The sequence below is a fragment of the Ranitomeya variabilis genome, chromosome 1 (genome assembly GCF_051348905.1).
Source record: "Ranitomeya variabilis isolate aRanVar5 chromosome 1, aRanVar5.hap1, whole genome shotgun sequence".
Taxonomy (NCBI): Eukaryota; Metazoa; Chordata; class Amphibia; order Anura; family Dendrobatidae; genus Ranitomeya; species Ranitomeya variabilis.
This window is the reverse complement of record NC_135232.1, coordinates 1,130,011,138-1,130,036,436: the sequence shown is the minus strand read 5'-3', so window position 1 is coordinate 1,130,036,436 and position 25,299 is coordinate 1,130,011,138. Positions and strand designations below refer to the sequence as shown.

General features: G+C 40.8%; 1 protein-coding gene across 1 annotated transcript in view; it reads right to left on the bottom strand.

The window, feature by feature from the left end:
* ADRA1D (adrenoceptor alpha 1D) overlaps nt 1–21,951 on the bottom strand; it is a 168,720-nt gene extending 146,769 nt beyond the window's left edge. Inside the window, exon 1 of the mRNA XM_077280281.1 lies at nt 20,516–21,951. Coding sequence (XP_077136396.1) covers nt 20,516–21,458 — 943 coding nt within the window. The 5' untranslated portion in view covers nt 21,459–21,951. The remainder of the gene's footprint in view (nt 1–20,515) is intronic.
* Between the last annotated feature and the right edge of the window lie 3,348 nt (nt 21,952–25,299).

The window sequence follows — 25,299 nt, the reverse complement described above, 5'->3', positions numbered from 1 at the left end:
TGCAGAGTGTACGTCCTTAAGGGCAATGTTAAACTATTGTTCAAAAATTTGCACTAAGTAGCATACCCGGTTGGGTGAGAAAAGTTATTTATAGTAAGTTATTCAAAGTATTTAACCATGTTTGTAACGTTCAAGTGTCCTCACCTCCCATAAAGGGAAGCTCTGTTCAAACTTGCTTAATGTTATTACACTCCAAGAAAATTGTATGTCTTTTTGCTGACATGTATTGTTGTTTTCTTCCCAGTCCAGGAGTACTGGATTTAACCGGGGGGGAGTGCAGCGCCCCAGAGTCCTGGTCGTTGCAGTAATGTCGCTCTGCCACTAAGGGGAGTGATGGTACGTCTGATGGCACTGAAGGAGTTCATCTGACCAGGTATCACATACACCAATACAATTCACAGTCTGGCCTCCAGGAGGAGCTAAGGGTACTATTCATTAGGCCACTCCTCACAGTCTGGTAAAAGTGGGGGTTAGGCAGGAAGATAGAAGAGAAAGCTGACTGGGTTGGAACGAGGCAACACCTTGTGGCAGAGGGTGTTGTGGGGGAAGATTCGGTAGGGTCCCTGTCAGGGGTGGGATCCTGACAGAGGCCTGGCAACCAGAGAGAACGTTACGGGACCGTGCCTGCACAGTATAGCGGCAGTGCCCTAAGAAAGGATAAGAAGCGAGATTTATTTTGCTGAGTGAGAAACGAGATCAAAGCAAGAAGGAGAATACCAGTAGGAGTCGTGCTGTTAGACCGAGGCAACATCCTACTGAGGCGCACAGCCGGCGGCCGGAACGCCGAGGAAGTATTAGGCTCCAGGAAATACTTCAAACCAAAGGCAGGACAGTCAGTCACAGGCGGGCTGTCTCACCTAAATCACCTACGAAGACATAGGGGGCAACCTTTGGAGAGGGGCGACTCTAGGGTCCCGGAAGAGCTCCGAGCCTACCCGTCATACGGGTGCGTCCCAACCATAACATCAGGGAGGGACGGATTAGCAGAACATCATCTAATCGAGTTGTGAGGGAACACAAGAAACAGACACAACAGTTGTGGGGACTATCCCGTAAGCACAGCAGGGGAGGACCACAATACACAGCGCTAGCAGGTAGGCACAGATTTCCACCTGCAAAGGGAACTCTGGAGGTGCCATCGGACCGGCCGGACTTGCGCAGCCTGGTTAACCGTATTCTGGATTGAGGACTCAGAATTCTTCAGTAAAGAGGTAAAGAGACTGCAACCTGGTGTCCTCGTTATTTACTGCGACCTGCACAGCACCACTACCTCACCACCATTTACCACCACCTTTCACTCGACGCCCCTCAGCAGGGTCACGGACCGGGTCTAGCCACCGTGACAACCCCAGAACAGAGACTCAGAGGCCCGGTACCGGGTACCCCTCGGCCCTGCGGCAGTGGGGGCGCTCCATAAACCTTTTGTATTCACTGAAAAAATTTCTTACAAAAGACCCCAGAACAAATTAAACTGAATTTTTGCTCTGCCCACTTTATTTGTCAGGCCGTCTGGCCATCTAAAGAGTATAGATGATCTTGGGGGAGTGAAGGATAGAGCAGCCTGGCATTGCACGCTGGATCCTTTTTCACTCATGGAGATGTGTGGAAGGTGGAGATGTGTCTGTCACACTCTCCCCATAGAGGACACATGATTGCATGTTTATGGGGGTAGGAAAGATAGGATAGGTATCTAATGTGACTGGCTTCAGGAACGTTTACTCTATCACTTATGGTCATGTGCCGGGTGCCTGGAGTTACCATGTAAAATGTTGTGAATTCCAGCTTTATTAGCAGATATCTGCTGACCTCAGTGCCCTGAATCTGTCCAGATTAGGATATCAGCTTAACAAGATAAGAGACTATTCATGCCTGGGTAAACATTGGAGATTTCCATGCTAACACTTCAGGGAAGGCTTCGGGAACCATCTACAGAGGTACAGTATATATTCCATCTAAAGACCTCTCGGGCATCTCATCAACCTTTCTACATTATTTGAGTGCTTTCCTCACCCTATCGAAAGCATTGCATTATTTTTTAAAGCTGTACATACACATTAGTTGGCCATTAGAATGCTGTCGGCCGAATGGTCATCCAGCCGACAGCCATCTCCACCAACTCCCTCGTTGTGTCTAACGCTCCTTTGTTCCGACCACTTGCTGACACATCGGCCGGCGACGTATCTCAGGGAGAACAATACCATCCACAGTCAGAAATCGGACATGACTGATCGACATCTCATCCAACCGATGGCTGTGTGGGGGCCATTATACTGTGTAGGGGCAGTGTGGGGCCATTATACAGTGTAAAGGGCTGTGTGGTGGCCATTATACTGTGTAGGGGCAGTGTGGGGCCATTATACTGTGTAAAGGGCTGTGTGGTGGCCATTATAATGTGTAGGGGCAGTGTGGGGACATTATACAGTGTAAAGGGCTGTGTGGGCCATTATAATGTGTAAAGGGCTGTGTGGGGCCATTTAACTGTGTAAAAGGCTATGTGGGGCCATTATACTGTGTAAAGGGCTGTGTGGGGCCATTATAATGTGTAAAGGGCTGTGTGGTGGCCATTTAACTGTGTAAAGGGCTGTGTGGAGCCATTATACTGTGTAAAGGGCTGTGTGGAGCCATTATACTGCGTAAAGGGCTGTGTGGGGCCATTATACTGTGTAGAGGGTTGTGTGGTGGCCATTATAGTGTGTGGGGAGTTGTGTGGTGGCCATTATACTGTGTCGGGGGCTGTGTGAGGCCATTATACTGTGTAGAGGCTGTGTGGTGGCCATTTTACTGTGTCGGGGGCTGTGTGGGGCCATTATACCGTGTCAGGGGCTGTGTAGAACCATTATACTGTGTAGGGGGCTGTGTGGTAGCTATTATACTGTGTGAAGGGTTGTGTGGTGGCCATTATAGTGTGTGGTGAGCTGTGTGGTGGCCATTATACTGTGTCAGGGGCTGTGTGGGGCCATTATATTGTGTAGGGGGCTGTGTGGTAGCTATTATACTGCGTAGAGGGTTGTGTGGTGGCTATTATACTGTGTCAGGGGCTGTGTAGGCCATTATATTGAGTAGGGGGCTGTGTGGGGCCATTATACTGTGTAGAGGGTTGTGTGGTGGTCATTATAGTGTGTGGTGAGCTGTGTGGGGGGAATTATGCTGTGTTTATGGCTGTGAGGGGCCATCACCCTGTGTTGTGGGATTGTGGGGGTGGTAGCAATCATAATTTGTGTGACTGTGGTGACTTTTGTGTCATACTGTGTTGGGATAACTGGAGATGTTATAATGTGTGTGGGGGAACTGTGGGGACATCACTGTGTTATAGATATCATACTATGTTGGGGGCACTTTGAGGACATCATAATTTGCGGGAGGGGGCTTCTTTGGAGTAAACATACTGGGCCCGTGTAGGGTAATGTATAGGAATTCACCGAGAGCATATTATACAGTGTGGGGGGCACTATGGGGTATCAAACTGTGCCAGTACTGTCTAGGAATTCACTATGCAGCTATCACACTGTGTTTGGGAGGATTTTGTTGGCATTATACTTTATGGGAACAAGGGTATCGGAGTGAATGAAAACATTATGGGGCTTCAATAGGGGACATTACTTTGTAAGTGCCGCAATGCTTGTCCCTCACTCCGTCTTTAAACGTTGTGATTACACCTGTGCTCCTGACCCTGCCTACTCTGCCTAATATTCTAATACTTTCAGTTATTTCTTTGAGGCTGGTGGTTTAATTAGGACTTCTGCTATGGGGCCCCATGATTTTTTTGTACTACAGAAGTAGAGATAATGGTCAGGTCCTTGCTTGTTTGCAGTTTGGCGGGCATGACATTGAGCAGACACAAGGTTGGATCTGTGAGCCAGCATGTCCATTAGTCCTCTACACGTAATTAATGTAACAGCAGTGATGGGCTTATCGAAGAAACAACACAAGTTACAGGTCTGGAACTACTCTCCACCATGAATCCCCCTCGCTTACTAGTTTATATAAAAATGGAAACTCACTCCAAAAGAAGACTTAAATTTAGGGCCGTTGTTTAAAGGATTTTATAAGTTTTACTATAAGCAACAACCTCACTGATTTTTCTCCAACTAGTTATATTTATCACTGTATATTTCTAAAGGATCTCCTCCTTCTTTCACTAGAAGAACATTACTCAAACATACTAATGTAGTAAGGCAGAAACACTAAAACACCCACTAATCTATAAAATAATAACCTAGAAGACACTATTATAGTAGCTATATTCTTGTACATAGGGGCAGTATTATAGTAGTTATATTCTTGTACATAGGGGCAGTATTATAGTAGTTATATTCTTGTACATAGGAGCAGTATTATAGTAGCTATATTCTTGTACATAGGGGCAGTATTATAGTAGTTATATTCTTGTACATAGGGGCAGTATTATAGTAGTTATATTCTTGTACATAGGAGCAGTATTATAGTAGTTATATTCCTGTACATAGGGGCAGTATTAAAGTAGTTACTGTATATTCTTGTACATAGCGGCAGTATTATAGTAGTTATATTCTTGTACATAGGAGCAGTATTATAGTAGTTATATTCTTGTACATAGGGGCATTATTATAGTAGTTATATTCTTGTAGATAGTTGTACATAGGAGCAGTATTATAGTAGTTATATTCTTGTACATGGGGCAGTATTATAGTAGTTATATTCTTGTACAAAGGGACAGTATTATAGTAGTTATATTCTTGTACATAGGAGCAGTATTATAGAAGTTATATTCTTGTACATAGGGGCAGTATTATAGTAGTTTTATTCTTGTACATAGGGGCAGTATTATAGTAGTTATATTCCTGTACATAGGGGCAGTATTAAAGTAGTTACTGTATATTCTTGTACATAGCGGCAGTATTATAGTAGTTATATTCTTGTACATAGGAGCAGTATTATAGTAGTTATATTCTTGTACATAGGGGCATTATTATAGTAGTTATATTCTTGTAGATAGTTGTACATAGGAGCAGTATTATAGTAGTTATATTCTTGTACATAGGGGCAGTATTATAGTAGTTATATTCTTGTACATAGGAGCAGTATTATAGTAGTTGTATTCTTGTACATAGGAGCAGTATTATAGTAGTTATATTCTTGTACATAGGGGCAGTATTATAGTAGTTATATTCTTGTACATAGGGGCAGTATTATAGTAGTTATATTCTTGTACATAGGGGCAGTATTATAGTAGTTATATTTTTGTACATGGGCAGTATTATAGTCGTTATATTCTTGTACATAGGAGCAGTATTATAGTAGTTATATTATTCCACATAGAGGACAGTACTATTGTCATTGCGTTCTTTTAGAGGACAGTATGATTTTCTGAGGGCAGTGATTGAATTTGTGAATGCAGTAGTGATAATTATCTTTTATGTCATATGTTTGCCAAGCTATGAGATGTCAGGTGAAAACAGCAGATACACACACAGTAACTAAGTAATACCAGGAGCTGTCAGCGCCACGTCCATGGTTGTAATAATCATTATACTTTACCAGTCAGGAACGCTCGTACCCTATAAAGTGATGGAAGTGCCGCCTCTTACCCCGGGGCATGGGTGCACAATGTATGAGCTCATCGCAGTTGGCATTCTGGGGTGGCGCTTGGCACTAGGAGAACATACTCAAATGTCTTATTACCAATTACTAACATACTAGCAATCCCTTACTACTATTCTGTGTCATCTCTTACTCACTGGTGGAGACCGAGAATAAGAAGGTGTATATGCAAAAAAAGTGGGATAATTTATTAACCCATTTTTTGTGCAACATTTTAAGTCCCCAACACACTATGAGCTTCTCAAAGGTTGACTGTTTATTATCTATTATCTATCTATTATATATCTATCATTTTTATTATTATTATTTATTATTATAGCGCCATTTATTCCATGGCGCTTTACATGTAAGGAGGGGTATACATAATAAAAACAAGTACAATAATCTTAAACATTACAAGTCACGACTGGTGTAGGAGGAGAGAGGACCCTGCCCGTGAGGGCTCACAATCTACAAGGGATGGGTGAGGATACAGTAGGTGAGGGTAGAGCTGGTCATACAGCGGTTTGGTTGATCGGTGGTTACTGCAGGTTGTAGGCTTGTCGGAAGAGGTGGGTCTTCAGGTTCCTTTTGAAGGTTTCCACAGTAAGCGACAGCTTGATATGTTTGAGGAGAGAGATCTAGAGTAGGGGGGATCCACGGAAGAAATCTTGTATGCGATTGTGGGAAGAGGAGATTAGAGGGGAGTAGAGAAGGAGATCTTGTGAGGATCGGAGATTGCGTGTAGGTAAGTACCGGGAGACGAGGTCACAGATGTATGGAGGAGACAGGTTGTGGATGGCTTTGTACGTCATGGTTAGGGTTTTGTACTGGAGTTTCTGGGCAATGGGGAGCCAGTGCAGGGATTGACAGGGGGGAGAGGCCGGGGAATAGCGGGGGGACAGGTGGATTAGTCGGGCAGCAGAGTTTAGAATAGATTGGAGGGGTGCGAGAGTGTTAGAGGGGAGGCCACAGAGCAGGAGGTTGCAGTAGTCAAGGCAGGAGATGATGAGGGCATGGACTAGAGTTTTTGCAGATTCTTGGTTAAGGAAGGAACGGATCCAGGAAATATTTTTGATTTGAAGTCGGCAGGAAGTGGAAAGGGCTTGGATATGTGGTTTGAATGAGATCATGGTCAAGGATTACCCCAAGGCAGCGAGCTTGTTGGACTGGGGAGAGTGGGCAGCCGTTTATTTTAATGGATATGTCTGTTGGGGAGGCCTATTGAGATGGGGAAAGATGATGAATTCTGTTTTGTCCATGTTAAGTTTCAGAAATCTAGCGGAGAAGAAGGATGAAATAGTGGACAGACATTGAGGGATTCTGGTTAGTAGGGAGGTGATATCTGGTCCAGAGGTGTAGATCTGTGTGTCATCAGCATAGAGGTGATACTGAAAGCCATGAGATTCTATGAGCTGTCCCAGGCCAAAGGTGTAAATGGAGAAGAGCGGAGGCCCTAGAACTGAACCTTATGGGACTCCGACAGATAGGGGGCGAGGTGAGGAGGTGGTGTGTGAATGGGAGACGCTGACTGTCCGGTCTGTTAGGTATGATGAGATCCAGGATAGGGCCAAGTCTGTGATGCCAAGGGATGAGAGGGTCTGTAGTAATAGGGAATGGTCCACTGTGTCAAAGGCAGAGGACAGGTCCAGGAGGAGGAAGACAGAGTAATGTCTATCTATCTATCTATCTATCTATCTATCCATCTATTATCTAATCTATGGGTGCTCTTCACAAAATAAGAATATCATCAAAAAGTTAATTTTTTCAGTTCTTCAACACAAAAAGTGAATCTCATCTATTATAGAGTCATTACACACAGTGATCTATTTGATGGGTTTATTTCTGTTAATGTTGATGATTATGGCTTACAGCCAATGAAAACCCCAAAGGTCATCATCTCAGTAAATTAGAATAATTAACAAAAAACACCTGCAAAGGCTTCCTAAGAGTTGAAAAAGGTCCCTTAGGGTATGTACACACGTTGCAGATTTGCCTGTGGAATTTTCTGCACAGATTCTGCATTTCTTGGCAGAAAACGCAGTTAAAAATACCCGCCTTTTTGAAGCATTTTTAATGCAGATTTACCTGTTTTTTTTATGCGGATTTGTCTGCGTTTTTGTCAGCTAAATAAAGATCTATTAATTAACAGAAAAAAAAAGAACTGTGATGTGATTTCCTTGTCCAGCCTCTTCTTTTACATACTCCATTGAAGAATAATGTTTACATACACAGATAGAAAGATAGATAGATCTATCTATAGATCTATCCATTATCTATCTATTATCTATCATCTATCTATCTATTATCTATCTATTATATATCTATTATCTATCATCTATCTATCTATTATCTATCTATTATTTATCTATTATCTATCTATCAATCTATCTATCTATTATCTATCTATCTATTATCTATCTATTATTTATCTATTATCTATCTATTATCTATCTATCTATCTATCATCTATCTATCTATTATCTATCTATTATTTATCTATTATCTATCTATCTATCTATCTATCTATCTATCTATCTATCTATCTATAGATCTATCTATTATCTATCATCTATCGGTCTATCTATAGGTCTATGTATCTATCGATATATCTATCTATCTATCTATCATCTATCTATCTATAGATCTACCTATTATCAATCTATCTATAGATCTATCTATTATCTATCTATCTATCATCTATCTATTATCAATCTATTATCTATCTATCATCTACCTATCTATCTATAGATCTATCTATTATCTATCATCTATCGGTCTATCTATAGATCTATGTATCTATCTATCTATCTATCTATCTATCTATCTATCTATCTATCTATCTATCATCTATCTATTATCAATCTATAGATCTATCTATCTATCTATCTATCTATCTATCTATCTATCTATCTATCTATCTATCTATCGATAGATATATCTATATAGATAGACACATAGCTATATCTATAGATAGATAATACCAAGCCCGATGTTAGTAATAAACATAATAAAATGGTACATAAAGAGATAAAAAAAGGCACACACAAAATCTGCGTTAGGCCGGGGTCACACTTGCGAGAAACTCGCACGAGTCACTCGCCTCAATACCCGGCACTCGGACCGGAGCGTTCAGCTGCATAGAAATACATACAGCCGCACACTCCGGTCTGGAGTGCCAGTGGCAGTGCCGGGTATTGAGATGCGAGACAAATGCAAGTTTCTCGCAAGCGTGACCCGGGCCTTAGACACAATATCTGTTTAATTTAAAAAAAAAATAGTGTGGGCTCCAGCGCAATTTTCTGCGCCAGAGAGGGAAAGGCAGCAACTGTGGGCCGATGTTTATGGCCTAGGAAGGGGTTAATACCCACGGATATTCCCAGGCTATGAATATCAGCCCACAGCTGTATATGTAGCCTTTACTGGATATTAAAATAGGGGGACCCCCCAAAAAAACATGTGAGGTCCCTCTATAATAGCCAGAAAAGGCTATGCAAACAGCTGCGGACTGATATTCATAGCGTAGGAAGGGGCCATGGATACAGGGAGTAAACTGTTGGTTTATTAATTTATTTTTGTTACAGGAGAATGAGGGCGTCGGGGACTAGGTGTTTAGTATGTACTGTATGTTGTATGTTATTTTTTTATTTTTTACTATTGAACATATGCATCGTCTGATAGGACTACTGATCCATCATCGGCAATGCTGTCACTATCATATGTGACAGCATTCATAGCCGGATGGGAGCAGTAGTCCTATCAGACAATGCCTGGCTACACAGACCTGTCACACCAGCGCACACACAGGGACACACGCACACGCATGCACACACAGACACAGACACCTCCGCACACACACATACACGCAGACCCCCACTGACAGACACGCACTTCTCCGTACACACATTATCTACGCCCACACACTCTTCCTCCTCCCGATCTGCAGCGTTTCTCACATGCAACTCTGCAGCAACACCGCAGATCTTTTTAAACCTACTGTTCTGCTGCGGATTTGACTGAATCAATTGAATTCAATGGGTGCAGAAATTCTGCAGATCTGCAAAAAGAATTCATATGCTGCAGGAAATAAAATGCTGCAAATCTGCGCTGCGGATTTGATGCAATTTTGCGCTGCAGAAATGCATTAAAATCCGCAACTTGTGCACATAGCCTTAGTCTGTTTTAGTAGCTCCACAATCATGGGGAAGACTGCTGACCTGACAGATGTCCAGAAGGCGTCACTGACACACTCCACAAGGAGGGGGAGCCACAAAAGGTCATTGCTAAAGAAGTCGGCTGTTCAGAGTGCTGTATCCAAGTATATTAATGGAAAGTGGAGTGGAAGAAAAAAGTGTGGTAGAAAAAGGTGCACAAGCAACCAGGATAACTGCAGCATGGAAAGGATTGTTAAGAAAAGGCCATTCAAAAATGTGGGGGGAGATACACAAGGAGTGGACTGCTGCTGGAGTCATTGCTTCAAGACCCTCCACACACAGACGTATCCAGGACATGGGCTACAAGTGTCACATTCCTTGTGTCAGGCCCCTGGGACAAGGAGAACGTCTTACCTGGGCCAAGGAGAACAAGAACCGGACTGTTGTCAGTGGTCCAAGGTTTTGTTTTCAGATGAAAGTAAATTTTGCATTTCACTTGTAAATCAAGGTCCCGGAATCTGGAGGAAGAGGAGGCCACAATCCAAGCTGCTGGAGGTCTGGTGTGAAGTCTCCACAATCAGTGATGGTTTGGGGAGCCATGTCATCTGCTGGTGTAGGTCCACTGTGTTTTATCAAGACCAAAGTCAGCGCAGCCGTCTACCAGGAAATGTTAGAGCACTTCCTGCTTCCCTCTGCCGACAAGCTTTATGGAGATGGAAATGTCATTCTCCAGCAGGACTTGGCCCCTGTCCACACTGCCAACAGTACCAATACCTGGTTTACAAACAAAACTCGCCTGACCTCAACCCCATAGAGAATCTATGGAGTATTGTCAAGAGGAAGATGAGACACCAGACCCAACAATTCAGACGAGCTGAAGGCTGCTATCAAAGCAACCTGGGCTTCCATAACCCCTCAGCAGCGCCACAGGCTGATCGCCTCCATGCCACGCCGCATTGATGCAGTAATTGATGCAAAAGGAGCCTGGACCAAGTATTGAGGGCATTTACTGAACATACATTTCGGATTTTAAAATCATTTTTCAAGCTGGTGTTATAAAGTATTCTAATTTACTGAGATAATGACTTTTGGGTTTTCATTGGCTGTAAGCAATAGTCATCAACATTAACAGAAATAAACACGTGAAATAGATCACTCTGTGTGTAATGACTATATAATATACTGTATGAGATTCACTTTTTGTATTGAAGAACTGAAATAAATTCACTTTTTGATGATATTCTAATTTACTGAGAAGCAGCTGTATATATATTATCTATCTATCTATACCTTTAGACACACACCTAGAATACAGTACACGTGATATTCACCAATACATTAATTCCTTTGCCCCCACCCCCTCCTGGACATTAGCGTCCCCCACCTACCCGCTGCTCTGTGCCAGCCTTAGTTGCCAGGAGGAGCAGACAACCTTTGCATGTGCCAGGCAGGCGTACTGTGTATCCCGGATCAATGACGATACAGACCTGACATAAAGGCGGCTTGTACGGTGGCAGTAGGGGAGGAGAACACAGGCAGCGCGTCGCTCCACGTCCGATCACAGGCTCATTAGTCCATAATCAAAGGGCAAAACGGGTTCTTAGCACTGAAGCTATTGTTAACCCCTTAATGAGCTGAGGTCCCATAGCTGTGCTCCAGTAATGGGCAGAATTGATGGTTTGTTCCTCCAGGACCTCCTTACAATAAATACAATGCCAGGAGCACAGTGAAGACTGACACAATGCTTGAGAAAGGTCCACACTTCTGGACTGAAAAGTCACCACATGGGCTAATAAATAGCACTATATATCTGATTTATGGTGTGCTGCCTCAGCTGTATTGGATTATCTACCTATCTATTATCTATTTATCTATTATCTATTATCTATCATCTATCTATTATATATCTATTATCTATCTATCTATATATCTACCTATCTATTATCTATCTATTATCTATTATCTATCTATTATCTATATATTATCCATCTATCTATTATCTATCTATTATCTATCCATCTATCTAGTATCTATCTATCTATCTATCTATTATCTATCTATCTATCTATCTATCTATCTATCTATCTATCTATTATTTATCTATTATCTATCTATTATCTATATATTATCCATCTATCTATTATCTATCTATCTATCTATCTATTATCTATCCATCTATCTATTATCTATCTATCTATCCATCTATCTACCTATCTATTATCTATTATTTATCTATTATCTATCATCTATCTATCTATCTATCTATTATCTATCTATCTATCTATCTATCTATCTATCTATCTATCTATCTATCTATCATCTATCTATCTATCTACCTATCTATTATTTATCTATTATCTATCCATCTATCTATCTATCATCTATCTATCTATCTATCTATCTATCTATCTATCTATCTATCTATCTATCTATCCATCTATCTATCTATCTATCTATCTATCTATCTATCTATCTATCTATCTATCTATCTATTATCTATCTATCATCTATCCATCTATTATCTATCTATCTATCTATCTATCTATCTATCTATCTATCTATCTATCTATCTATCCATCTGTCTATTATCTATCATCTCTGTATCTATCTATCTATCTATCTATCTATCTATCTATCTATCTATTATCTATCTATCTATCTATCTATCTATCTATCTATCTATCTATCTATCTATCTCTCTGTTATCTATTTATCTATCTATCTATCTATCTATCTATCTATCTATCTATCTATCTATCACTATCTGTCTCACGCTACACACCATTCTATCTATGTGGATGTAGCAGAGCTACATTTGTCATTTGGGGCTACACACAATGTGGGGAGATGTCAGGATTGCCGGCAGTGTGATGTTGCCATGAGTTCAGTCATATAACAACCTCAGCTCAGCTACATCTGTAGGTTGTAGAAGTACAACCAGTAATGTTATAATATTATAGTGTTACAGCCTATAAACATAAGAAGGAAGGTACAGACGTAATGAAGATGTCACTGGCCTCTTCCCATTAGAGGAATCCGCATTCTACAGCCCAGACAATGATGCAGCAGAGCCACACTTGTCCTCTTTTTTCACTCCATGACACCATATCATTTATACTGTTTGAGTTACATAATGGGATAAGAAAACTCCACATGAAATCCTTATGATCAGGACCAAACAACAATATCAGCTCTGCTACATCGGTGTGTCCATTTCTCCGCTGCTCTTAAAGGGACAGACTCTGCTTATAAATAATCTCCTGCTCTGACCTCTCAGTCCTTGTTCAGCATCTCCAGTATATTGCTGGGATGGGATGAAAAGAAACGGATTAATGGATTCACAGGACGGAAGAGCGCAACAGATGCAGATGTAGCAGAGCTGGATGTGTCCTGTATCTCTAGAATGTCACAATCTTTATGTATTCTGAAATGTACAAGTCTTACCTGTTACCCTAAAACCACATCCTGGACTGAACAGGCCAGCTCAGCACTGCTACGTCTGACAAACCCAGCTCCAACACAGCTGACAAACCCAGCTCTGCTACATTTACCGAGTCATGATAAAGCACACTTGCTAAACTCGGCTCTGCTACAACTACAGTTTGCAGAGTACTGTTCAGTATTCAACAAACTCAGCTCTGCTACAATTTGTATAATTCTGGATGCTACATATTTCTATATCATAGCAAAGTCGAGGCTTCATAACATACATGACTGCCGAACCAACGTGTCTGTCCTACAGCACAACCCCCACGTGGCACAGAGGACTGTCCGTACACATGAGATTGGGATCATAATTATAAAACACATTCTGCGCTGGTGCTGGAGCCATACAATTACTGTATACAGCAAAAATAATACACGGAGGAGCACGTACGGTAATACTGGCGCAACCCTGATATGTATACATGAAAGTATGAACCCTGCTATATATAGGTGAATGTACGAACCCTGTTATGTATATATGGGTGAATGTATGAACCCTGCTATGTATAGGTGAATGTATGAACCCTGCTATATATATAGGTAAATGTATGAACCCTGCTATGTATAGGTGAATGTATGAACCCTGTTATGTATAGGTGAATGTATGAACCCTGTTATATATAGGTGAATGTACGAACCCTGATATGTATACATGAAAGTATGAACCCTGCTATATATAGGTGAATGTACGAACCCTGTTATGTATATATAGGTGAATGTATGAACCCTGTTATATATAGGTGAATGTATGAACACTGCTATGTATAGGTGAATGTATGAACCCTGTTATATATAGGTGAATGTATGAACCCTGCTATGTATAGGTGAATGTATGAACCCTGTTATATATAGGTGAATGTATGAACCGTGTTATATATAGGTGAATGTATGAACCCTACTATGTATAGGTGAATGTATGAACCCTGTTATGTATATATAGGTGAATGTATGAACCCTGCTATGTATAGGTGAATGTATAAACTGTTATATATAGGTGAATGTATGAACCCTGTTATATATAGGTGAATGTATGAACCCTGCTATATATAGGTGAATGTATGAACCCTGTTATATATAGGTGAATGTATGAACCCTGCTATGTATAGGTGAATGTATGAACCCTGTTATATATAGGTGAATGTATGAACCCTGCTATGTATAGGTGAATGTATGAACCCTGTTATATATAGGTGAATGTATGAACCCTGTTATATATAGGTGAATGTATGAACCCTGCTATGTATAGGTGAATGTATGAACCCTGTTATGTATATATAGGTGAATGTATGAACCCTGCTATGTATAGGTGAATGTATAAACTCTGTTATATATAGGTGAATGTATGAACCCTGTTATATATAGGTGAATGTATGAACCCTGCTATATATAGGTGAATGTATGAACCCTGATATGTATAGGTGAATGTATGAACCCTGCTATGTATATATAGGTGAATGTATGAACCCTGCTATGCATATATAGGTGAATGTATGAACCCTGCTATGTATATATAGGTGAATGTATGAACCTTGTTATATATAGGTGAATGTATGAACCCTGCTATGTATATATAGGTGAATGTACGAACCCTGCTATGTATATATAGGTGAATGTATGAACCCTGCTATGTATATATAGGTGAATGTATGAACCTTGTTATATATAGGTGAATGCATGAACCCAGTTGTGTATATATAGGTGAATGTATGAACCCTGCTATGTATATATGTGAATGTATGAACCCTGTTAAATGGGTGAATGTATGAACCCTGTTATATATAGGTGAATGTATGAACCCTGTTATGTATAGGTGAATGTATGAACCCTGCTATGTATATATAGGTGAATGTATGAACCCTGCTATGTATATATAGGTGAATGTATGAACCCTGCTATGTATATATAGGTGAATGTATGAACCGTTATATAGGTGAATGTATGAACCCTGTTATATATATACAGGTGAATGTATGAACCCTGTTATGTATATATAGGTGAATGTATGAACCCTGCTATATATAGGTGAATGTATGAACCCTGTTATGTGTATATAGGTGAATGTATGAACCCTGTTATATAGGTGAATGTATGAACCCTGTTATGTATATATAGGTGAATGTATGAACCCTGCTATATATAGGTGAATGTATGAACCCTGTTATACATAGGTGAATGTATGAACCCTGATATGTATACATGAATGTATGAACCCTGTTATCTATAGGTGAATGTATGAACCCTGTTATATATGGGTGGATGTATGAACCCTGCTATGTATAGGTGAATGTATGAACCCTGTTATATATAGGTGACTGTATGAACCCTGTTATGTATAGGTGAATGTATGACCCCTGTTATGTATAGGTGAATGTACTGTATGAACCCTGCTATGTATAGGTCAATGTATGAACCCTGTTATATATAGGTGAATGTATGAACCCTGTTATGTATAGGTGAATGTATGAACCCTGTTATGTATAGGTGAATGTATGAACCCTGCTATGTATATATAGGTGAATGTATGAACCCTGTTATATATAGGTGAATATATGAACCCTGTTATATATAGGTGAATATATGAACACTGTTATATATAGGTGAATGTATGAACCCTGCTATATAAAGGTGAATGTATGAACCCTGTTATATATAGGTGAATGTATGAACCCTGTTATATATAGGTTAATTTATGAACCCTGTTATATATAGGTGAATGTATGAACCCTGTTATATATAGGTGAATATATGAACCCTGTTATATATAGGTGAATGTATGAACCCTGCTATGTATAGGTGAATGTATGAACCCTGCTATATATAGGTGAATGTATGACCCCTGTTATATATAGGTGAATGTATGAACCCTGTTATGTATAGGTGAATGTATGAACCCTGTTATACATAGGTGAATGTATGAACCCTGATATGTATACATGAATGTATGAACCCTGTTATATATAGGTGAATGTATGAACCATGCTATGTATATATAGGTGAATCTTTGAACCCTGCTATGTATATGTAGGTAAATGTATGAACCCTGCTATGTATATATAGGTGAATGTATGAACCGTTATACGGTATATAGGTGAATGTATGAACCCTGTTATATATAGGTGAATGTATGAACCCTGTTATGTATAGGTGAATGCATGAACCATGCTATGTATATATAGGTGAATGTATGAACCCTGTTATATATAGGTGAATATATGAACCCTGTTATATATAGGTGAATATATGAACCCTGTTATATATAGGTGAATGCATGAACCCTTCTATATAAAGGTGAATGTATGAACCCTGTTATATATAGGTGAATGTATGAACCCTGCTATGTATAGGTGAATGTATGAACCCTGTTATATATAGGTGAATGTATGAACCCTGTTATATATAGGTGAATTTATGAACCCTGTTATATAAAGGTGAATGTATGAGCCCTGCTATATAAAGGTGAATGTATTAACCCTGTTATATATTGGTGAATGTATGAACCCTGCTATGTATAGGTGAATGTATGAACCCTGTTATATATAGGTGAATGTACGAACCCTGTTATGTATATATAGGTGAATGTATGAACCCTGTTATATATAGGTGAATGTATGAACCCTGCTATGTATATATAGGTGAATGTATGAACCCTGTTATATATAGGTGAATGTATGAACCCAGCTATACATACGTGAATGTATGAACCCTGTTATGTATATATAGGTGAATGCATGAACCCTGTTATATATAGGTGAATGGATGAACCCTGCTATGTATAGGTGAATGTATGAACCCTGTTATGTATAGGTGAATGTATGAACCGTTATATATAGGTGAATGTATGAACCCTGTTATGTATATATAGGTGAATGTATGAACCCTGATATGTATACATGAATGTATGAACCCTGTTATGCATATACAGGTGAATGTATGAACCTGTTATGTATAGGTGAATGTATAAACCCTGTTGTGTATATATAGGTGAAAGTATGAACCCTGTTATGTATATATAGGTGAATGTATGAACCCTGCTATGTATAGGTGAAAGTATGAACCCTGTTATGTATATATAGGTGAATGTATGAGCCCTGCTATGTATAGGTGAATGTATGAACCCTGTTATGTATAGGTGAATGTATGAACCCTGTTATGTATATACAGGTGAATGTATGAACCCTGTTATGTATATATAGGTGAATGCATGAACCCTGTTATGTATATATAGGTGAATGTATGAACCCTGCTATGTATAGGTGAATGTATGATCCCTGTTATGTATAGGTGAATGTATGAACCCTGTTATGCATAGGTGAATGTATGAACCCTGTTATGTATAGGTGAATGTATGAACCCTGATATGTATATACAGGTGAATGTATGAACCTGTTATGTATAGGTGAATGTATGAACCATGTTGTGTATATATAGATGAATGTATGAACCCTGTTATGTATATACAGGTGAATGTATGAACCCTGTTATGTATATATAGGTGAATGTATGAACCCTGATATGTATACATGAATGTATGAACCCTGCTATGTGTATATAGGTGAAAGTATGAACCCTGTTATGTGTAATGAATCTATGAACCCTATTATGTATACGTGGATGTATGAACCCTATTATGTATAGGTGCATGTATGAACCCTGTTATATATATAGGTTAATGTATGAACCCTGTTATATATAGATGAATGTATGAACCCTGCTATGTATAATGAATCTATGAACCATATTATGTATACGTGGATGTATGAACCCTATTATGTATAGGTGGATGTATGAACCCTGTTATATATATAGGTGAATGTATGAACCCTGTTATGTGTAGGTGAATGTATGAACCCTCTTATATATAGGTGAATGTATGAACCTTTTTTATATATAGTTGAATGTATGAACCCTGTTATATATAGGTGAATGCATGAACCCTGCTATATATAGATGAATGTATGAAACCTGTTATGTATACATAGGTGAATGTATGAACTGTTTTATATATATAGGTGAATGTATGAACCCTCTTATATATAGGTGAATGTATGAACCCTGTTATATATAGGTGAATGTATGAACCCTTTTATATATAGATGAATGTATAAACCCTTTTTATATATAGGTGAATGTATGAACCCTGTTATATATAGGTGAATGTATGAACCCTGTTGTGTATATATAGGTGAAAGTATGAACCCTGTTATGTACAGGTGAATGTATGAACCCTGCTATGTATAGGTGAATGTATGAACCCTGTTATATATAGTTGAATGTATGAACCCTGTTATGTATAGGTGAATGTATGAACCCTGCTATATATAGTTGAATGTATGAACCCTGTTATGTATAGGTGAATGTATGAACCCTGTTCTATATAGGTGAATGTATGAACCCTGCTATGTATAGGTGAATGTATGAACCCTTTTATATATAGGTGAATGTATGAACCCTGCTATGTATATATAGGTGAATGTATGAACCCTGTTATATATGGGTGAATGTATGAACCCTGCTATGTATAGGTGAATGTATGAATCCTTTTATATATAGGTGAATGTATGAACCCTGCTATGTATATATAGGTGAATGTATGAACCCTGTTATATATAGGTGAATGTATGAACCCTGTTATGTATAGGTGAATGTATGAACCCTGTTATGTATAAGTGAATGTATGAACCCTGTTATGTATATATAGGTGAATGTATGAACCCTGTTATGTATATATAGGTGAATGTATGAACCCTGTTATGTATAGGTGAATGTATGAACCCTGTTATGTATAGGTGAATGTATGAACCCTGTTATGTATATTAAATTGAATGTATGAACCCTGTTATGTATAAGTGAAGGTATGAACCCTGTTATGTATAAGTGAATGTATCAACCCTGTTATGTATATATAAGTGAATGTATGAACCCTGTTATGTATAGGTGAATGTATGAACCCTGTTATGTATAGGTGAATGTATGAACCCTGTTATGTATAGGTGAATGTATGAACCCTGCTATATATAGTTGAATGTATGAACCCTGTTATGTATAGGTGAATGTATGAACCCTGTTCTATATAGGTGAATGTATGAACCCTGCTATGTATAGGTGAATGTATGAACCCTTTTATATATAGGTGAATGTATGAACCCTGTTATGTATATATAGGTGAATGTATGAACCCTGCTATGTATATATAGGTGAATGTATGAACCCTGTTATGTATATATAGGTGAATGTATGAACCCTGTTATATATAGGTGAATGTATGAACCCTGATATGTATAGGTGAATGTATGAACCTGTCATGTATATTTAATTGAATGTATGAACCCTGTTATATATAGGTGAATGTATGAACCCTGTTATGTATAGGTGAATGTATGAACCCTGTTATGTATAAGTGAATGTATGAACCCTGTTATGTATATATAGGTGAATGTATGAACCCTGTTATGTATATATAGGTGAATGTATGAACCCTGTTATGTATAGGTGAATGTATGAACCCTGTTATATATATAAGTGAATGTATGAACCCTGTTATGTATAGGTGAATGTATGAACCCTGTTATGTATAAGTGAATGTATGAACCCTGTTATGTATATATAGGTGAATGTATGAACCCTGTTATGTATAGGTGAATGTACGAACCCTGTTATATATATAAGTGAATGTATGAACCCTGTTATGTATAGGTGAATGTATGAACCCTGTTATGTATAAGTGAATGTATGAACCCTGTTATGTATATATAGGTGAATGTATGAACCCTGTTATGTATATATAGGTGAATGTATGAACCCTGTTATGTATAGGTGAATGTATGAACCCTGTTATGTATAGGTGAATGTATGAACCCTGTTATGTATATATAGGTGAATGTATGAACCCTGTTATGTATATATAGGTGAATGTATGAACCCTGTTATATATAAGTGAATGTATGAACCCTGTTATGTATAGGTGAATGTATGAACCCTGTTATATATATAGGTGAATGTATGAACCCTGATATGTATAGGTGAATGTATGAACCCTGTTATGTATATTAAATTGAATGTATGAACCCTGTTATGTATAAGTGAAGGTATGAACCCTGTTATGTATAATGAATCTATGAACCCTGTTATGTATATAGGTGAATGCATGAACCCTGTGATGTAAATAAAAGAAACAAAATGCATTTTTACAATCTTTGTAAAACATTAAAATCATTTTATACAAGTCACACAGTGAAGCATAGTGGCAGTGCAGGTGCTCATACACTGCTGAGGGATTCCCCATACAGGGGTTGACCATGAGTCCTGAGGCTACTTACCTAGAGGCAGCACAATGAAGAAGGGCAGCCAGCACAGAATAAATACCCCCACCACTATGGCCAGTGTCTTGGCCGCTTTCTTCTCCCTGGAGAATTTGATGAGTCTGACAGATAGTGAACTCCTGAAGGTATGTCCCTTAGACCTGGAGCTGGAATGTGACTCCCCCATGACACTACTTCTGCAATGGATCCTTAGGACAACTTCCATGGACTTATTCCTTTCCCTCTTGACCCCAGCCTCTAAGCTCTTCGTGGTCCTTCTGGCAACAATGTAGACTTTGAAATACATGATGAGAATGACCAACAATGGCAGGTAGAAAGAACAGAGAGAGGAGAACAGGGCATAGCCGGGCTCCTCAGTGATGGTGCACTGGCTGTCATCCTCTGGTGGAGGCTCCTTCCATCCTAGAAGAGGTCCAATGGAGATGACCATGGAAGAAACCCACAAAATGATGAGAATGACCACAGCCTTCTTCTCGGTCATGATGGTTGGGTACTTCAGAGAGTACTTAACCCCTACATACCTGTCAATGGATATAATACAAAGACTCATAATAGAGGCAGTGCAGCAGAGGACATCCACAGCTGCCCAGATGTCACAGAAGATCCTTCCAAAAACCCAAAACCCCAGAACCTCCAGAGTGGCCGAGAAAGGCAGCACCGTGGTACTGAGCAGAAGGTCAGCAATGGCCAGGTTGATGATGAAGTAATTGGTCACAGTCTGCAGTTGCCTGTTGCATGCCACTGACAGGATGACCATGATGTTCCCCACAATGGCAAACAAGATAAAAACAGCCAAGACAATGCCAACACTCAACGCCTGAAGGTCCAAGCCATCACCCAGAGAGGTCCCATTGATGGTCCCATTGATGGTCCCATTGCCTAGCAGGTGGTCCTGCTGTTCTGATCGGTTCCACAAGCTTTCATTGATGAATAAAGTCATGTTAATTCAGTCTCCCCTCCATGTAAGAGGGTCTCAGACTCCTTGTAGAAGAAGAAGGCTCAGGCATGGTGTCTCTACCATGACATCTCCACACAGTCCCATCTTGGCTTGCACTCCTTGGTACCACATGCCCCAGCAGAGCTTCTGCCTTTGCCAGGCTGAGATTCATGAAGCACAGGAACTCATGAGAAACTTTTGCAGCGTGATGCACCTCCCATGCATGACATTGTGTCTGAAGCAGCTACTTGTCTGAATCAACAACAGCAGCAGCTCCTCCCTAGTGTGAACCTAATGATGCTCCAAACTCCAACTGGGTGCAAGAGCCCTGCATGAGCTGCTGCTTCCTAGCTGACTCCACTCTCCATGACAGCTGCTCAGGGTAGTACCAGGGCTCAGCAGCTCAGAGAAGCTTTGCAAAAACTCAGATTGCAAGGATAAGGAAGCCTTCACTTGTGCAGCCAGGTCTCCTCCCCTCTCCTCTCCTGCCTTGATAGCTGCTACTCTCAGTCATTTTGTACGGTTCTTGCATTCTGCTCAGTCGCCGCTAGAGGTCAGCAGCGCACCTGGGTTTTTGTTACTTTATATTTTCTTTTTGTAAATGTTTTCCCTTTCCTTTTTTTCTCTTTTAGATACAACATCTGATCCCATTTAACCTGCTCAGATAGATCCTTTGTTATTGCTAAATCTAATGTTTCTGCTAATGATATCCTGAGAAGCCCATGTTTTCCAAAGTCATTAGGAATGCTTATGTTCAGGGTTTTTTTTTTTTTTTTGTCTCTTTCTTCACCACCTCCAGGCACTTTTCTGGTTGCTGCCATTCCAGTCCTGTGTTTTTGTAGATCTGGTTTTGCCTATTGATCTATTTCCAAATCTTATGGAACTACAGGTCCCAGCATGCATTTGCAACATCTGTGGTGTAGACACTCAGAAAACAGGAATTCTGAATCTATACAGTTAACCTGCAGCAAAATGTAAAGATTGTGGAGACATGCTGAGAGTTGTAGTCCCATCAAGGAAGCTGGAGACCGATGCACATGTAGCATCACCGACCAGAGACAATGAGAGGGAGATGACGCCCGATGTCCGGCTCCTGGGGACATTGTGTCTGGCTCATTGCAGACGTTGTAGTTGTCATAGGGGCCTTAGGCCAGGCTTAAAGGGGAAAATGATCATTTTCATATGTAGGCTGTAGTATTGTGCTTGGTTTAAAGCACCAATCCAGTGTTTTTTTGGATTTCACATCTGGAGTGGTGCTTAAAATCCAAGTCCCCTGCCCCCTGTCTGATACCCGCCTTCTGGCATTTTCATCTGTTTTCACCACCGCTCTGGTGCATCTCCTGCAGTTTGTGACCTGTCCGCTGCTCCAGTGTTCCGTGAGGTCACTAATCAATGTAAGTCTATGAGAGCCCCGGCGCGGCGCCGAAAAATGGTGAGGACGACGGAGGGTGAGTATATTGTTAGGGCTAGCGGAACGCACCAAATAATTATAAGGATGGTATAAGGTGCGTTCGCAGCCCGGGGTCCACCGTGCAGAGATGGAACCTGCTGCTGAGTAATGACGGACTATATGGCGGTATAATATGGATACACACACGGGTTAGCTTCACCCGGTATGAAGGAAGTGAACCCTGTTGCGTCACAGGGCCGCGGTACCGCACAAAGAGCGCAAGCAAAGAGTCACAGAACTCTGTCCCAAGACTCAGGGAAAGAGTTCCTCTAGCCCCCACTGCTACTGGGGTGTCAGAGTTTAACAGAACTAATAAACTACTGCACAAGAGTGCGTGCAGTGTTGCTCCAGCGGACGCCACCCACCACCCAGACTTGTGCCAGGAAAGCGCTCTAATAGCGCACGGCGCCGCACTGGTGGTCACTGCTATCAGACGCTGTATCATGTGCTAGCTGTGCGGGATAGCACTGTCAGGCGCTAGGTAGCTTCCACCATTCGCGAACAGTCAACAACACTAGGGATGGGAATGATTCGGAGCTTTCATCCATCGACAGGCATACATCCACACATGTTTATACTTTATACCGTGCGGCCATGCGAACCTTTTATAGCAGACCTTTCTAGTGGTCCAATAGGAGCTGCTACAGGACCTGAGCATGTGACCCCGACCTCCAATGAGAGGTCTTCCCTTGGGCATGCTCAGAAGAAGAAAAGCAGGACTTAGTCCCAGGGACGCCCGCTCACCGCTGATCAGTACTGGTTACAATGGCTGAGCCTGGAAGGACAGCAGTAACCAAGCGCACAGTATCAGCTTGAGCCAGACGCTGGGACTGATGTCTCTGCTGAGCAGGCTGCACTGCGGCTGGAGGAGAATGGGAAACCGCAGCGGAGAAGGTTTGAGATTCCCCCTGTGCAGCGGCGGGAACTCGACACCTAACAGTATATGACAAGTGGCGGGGGACTTGTGCATTAAGCATCACTCCACTGGTGAAAATAAACAGCTGGAGTGGCGCTGTAAGAGGCATTGTCACCTTAAGAGGGGATATTCTAAATCCAGGCTCTAACGCAGGGGTCTCAAACAGCCCCTGATGCTGCATCATGTGGCCCACCGGCACAGGAGCTCCAATGATGATCCTTGTACGTACATTCAATTAAAATGTATCGCAGCACAAAACCAATATCAGCCAGCGAGCAACCAGAGGCTGGCAGCTGACGTCTTTGTCTGTGTGCCTGATGCGGGCGGCATGGGACGTCACTGCCATGTGCTGCTCCGTCTGGAAGAGAAGAGGATGCTGTTCGCTGAGGGAGTGAGGTCAAGTGAGAAGGATCTTCTTTTATTATGTGAAGAGCTGCACAATACGGGAAATTACTGCAAGATGAGGACAAGGATGGAGGAAATAACTACAACGTGAGGACAAGGATGGGGACATTACTACAAGATGAGGACAAGGATGGGGACATTACTACAAGATGGGGAGCAGGATGTGGAAATTACTACAAGATGGGGAGCAGGATGTGGAAATTACTACAAGATGAAGACAAGGATGGAGGAAACAACTACAAGGTGAGGACAAGGATGGAGGAAATAACTACAACGTGAGGACAAGGATGGGGGACATTACTACAAGATGGGGAGCAGGATGTGGAAATTACTACAAGATGGGGAGCAGGATGGAGGAAACAACTACAAGATGAAGACAAGGATGGGGAAATTACTACCAGATGATGATAAGGATGGGGACATTACTACAAGATGGGGAACAGGATGGAGGAAATTACTAGAAGATGAGGACAAGGATGGGGGAAATTACTACATGATCAGGACCAGGATGGTGAAATTACTACAAGATGAGGACAAGGATGGGGACATTACTACAAGATGGGGAGCAGGATGTGGAAATTACTACAAGATGGGGAGCAGGATGTGGAAATTACTACAAGATGAGGACAAGGATGGAGGAAATAACTACAACGTGAGGACAAGGATGGGGGACATTACTACAAGATGGGGAGCAGGATGTGGAAATTACTACAAGATGGGGAGCAGGATGGAGGAAACAACTACAAGATGAAGACAAGGATGGGGAAATTACTACCAGATGATGATAAGGATGGGGACATTACTACAAGATGGGGAACAGGATGGAGGAAATTACTAGAAGATGAGGACAAGGATGGGGGAAATTACTACATGATCAGGACCAGGATGGGGAAATTACTACAAGATGAGGGCAAGGATGGGGAAATTACTACAAGATGAGGAAAAGGATGGAGGACAATACTGCAAGATGAGGACCATGATGGGGAAATTACTACAGGTTAGCAACCAGGAAAAGTCATTACTGCAAGTTGAGGACCAGGATGGGGAAATTACTACAAGATGAGGACAAGGAT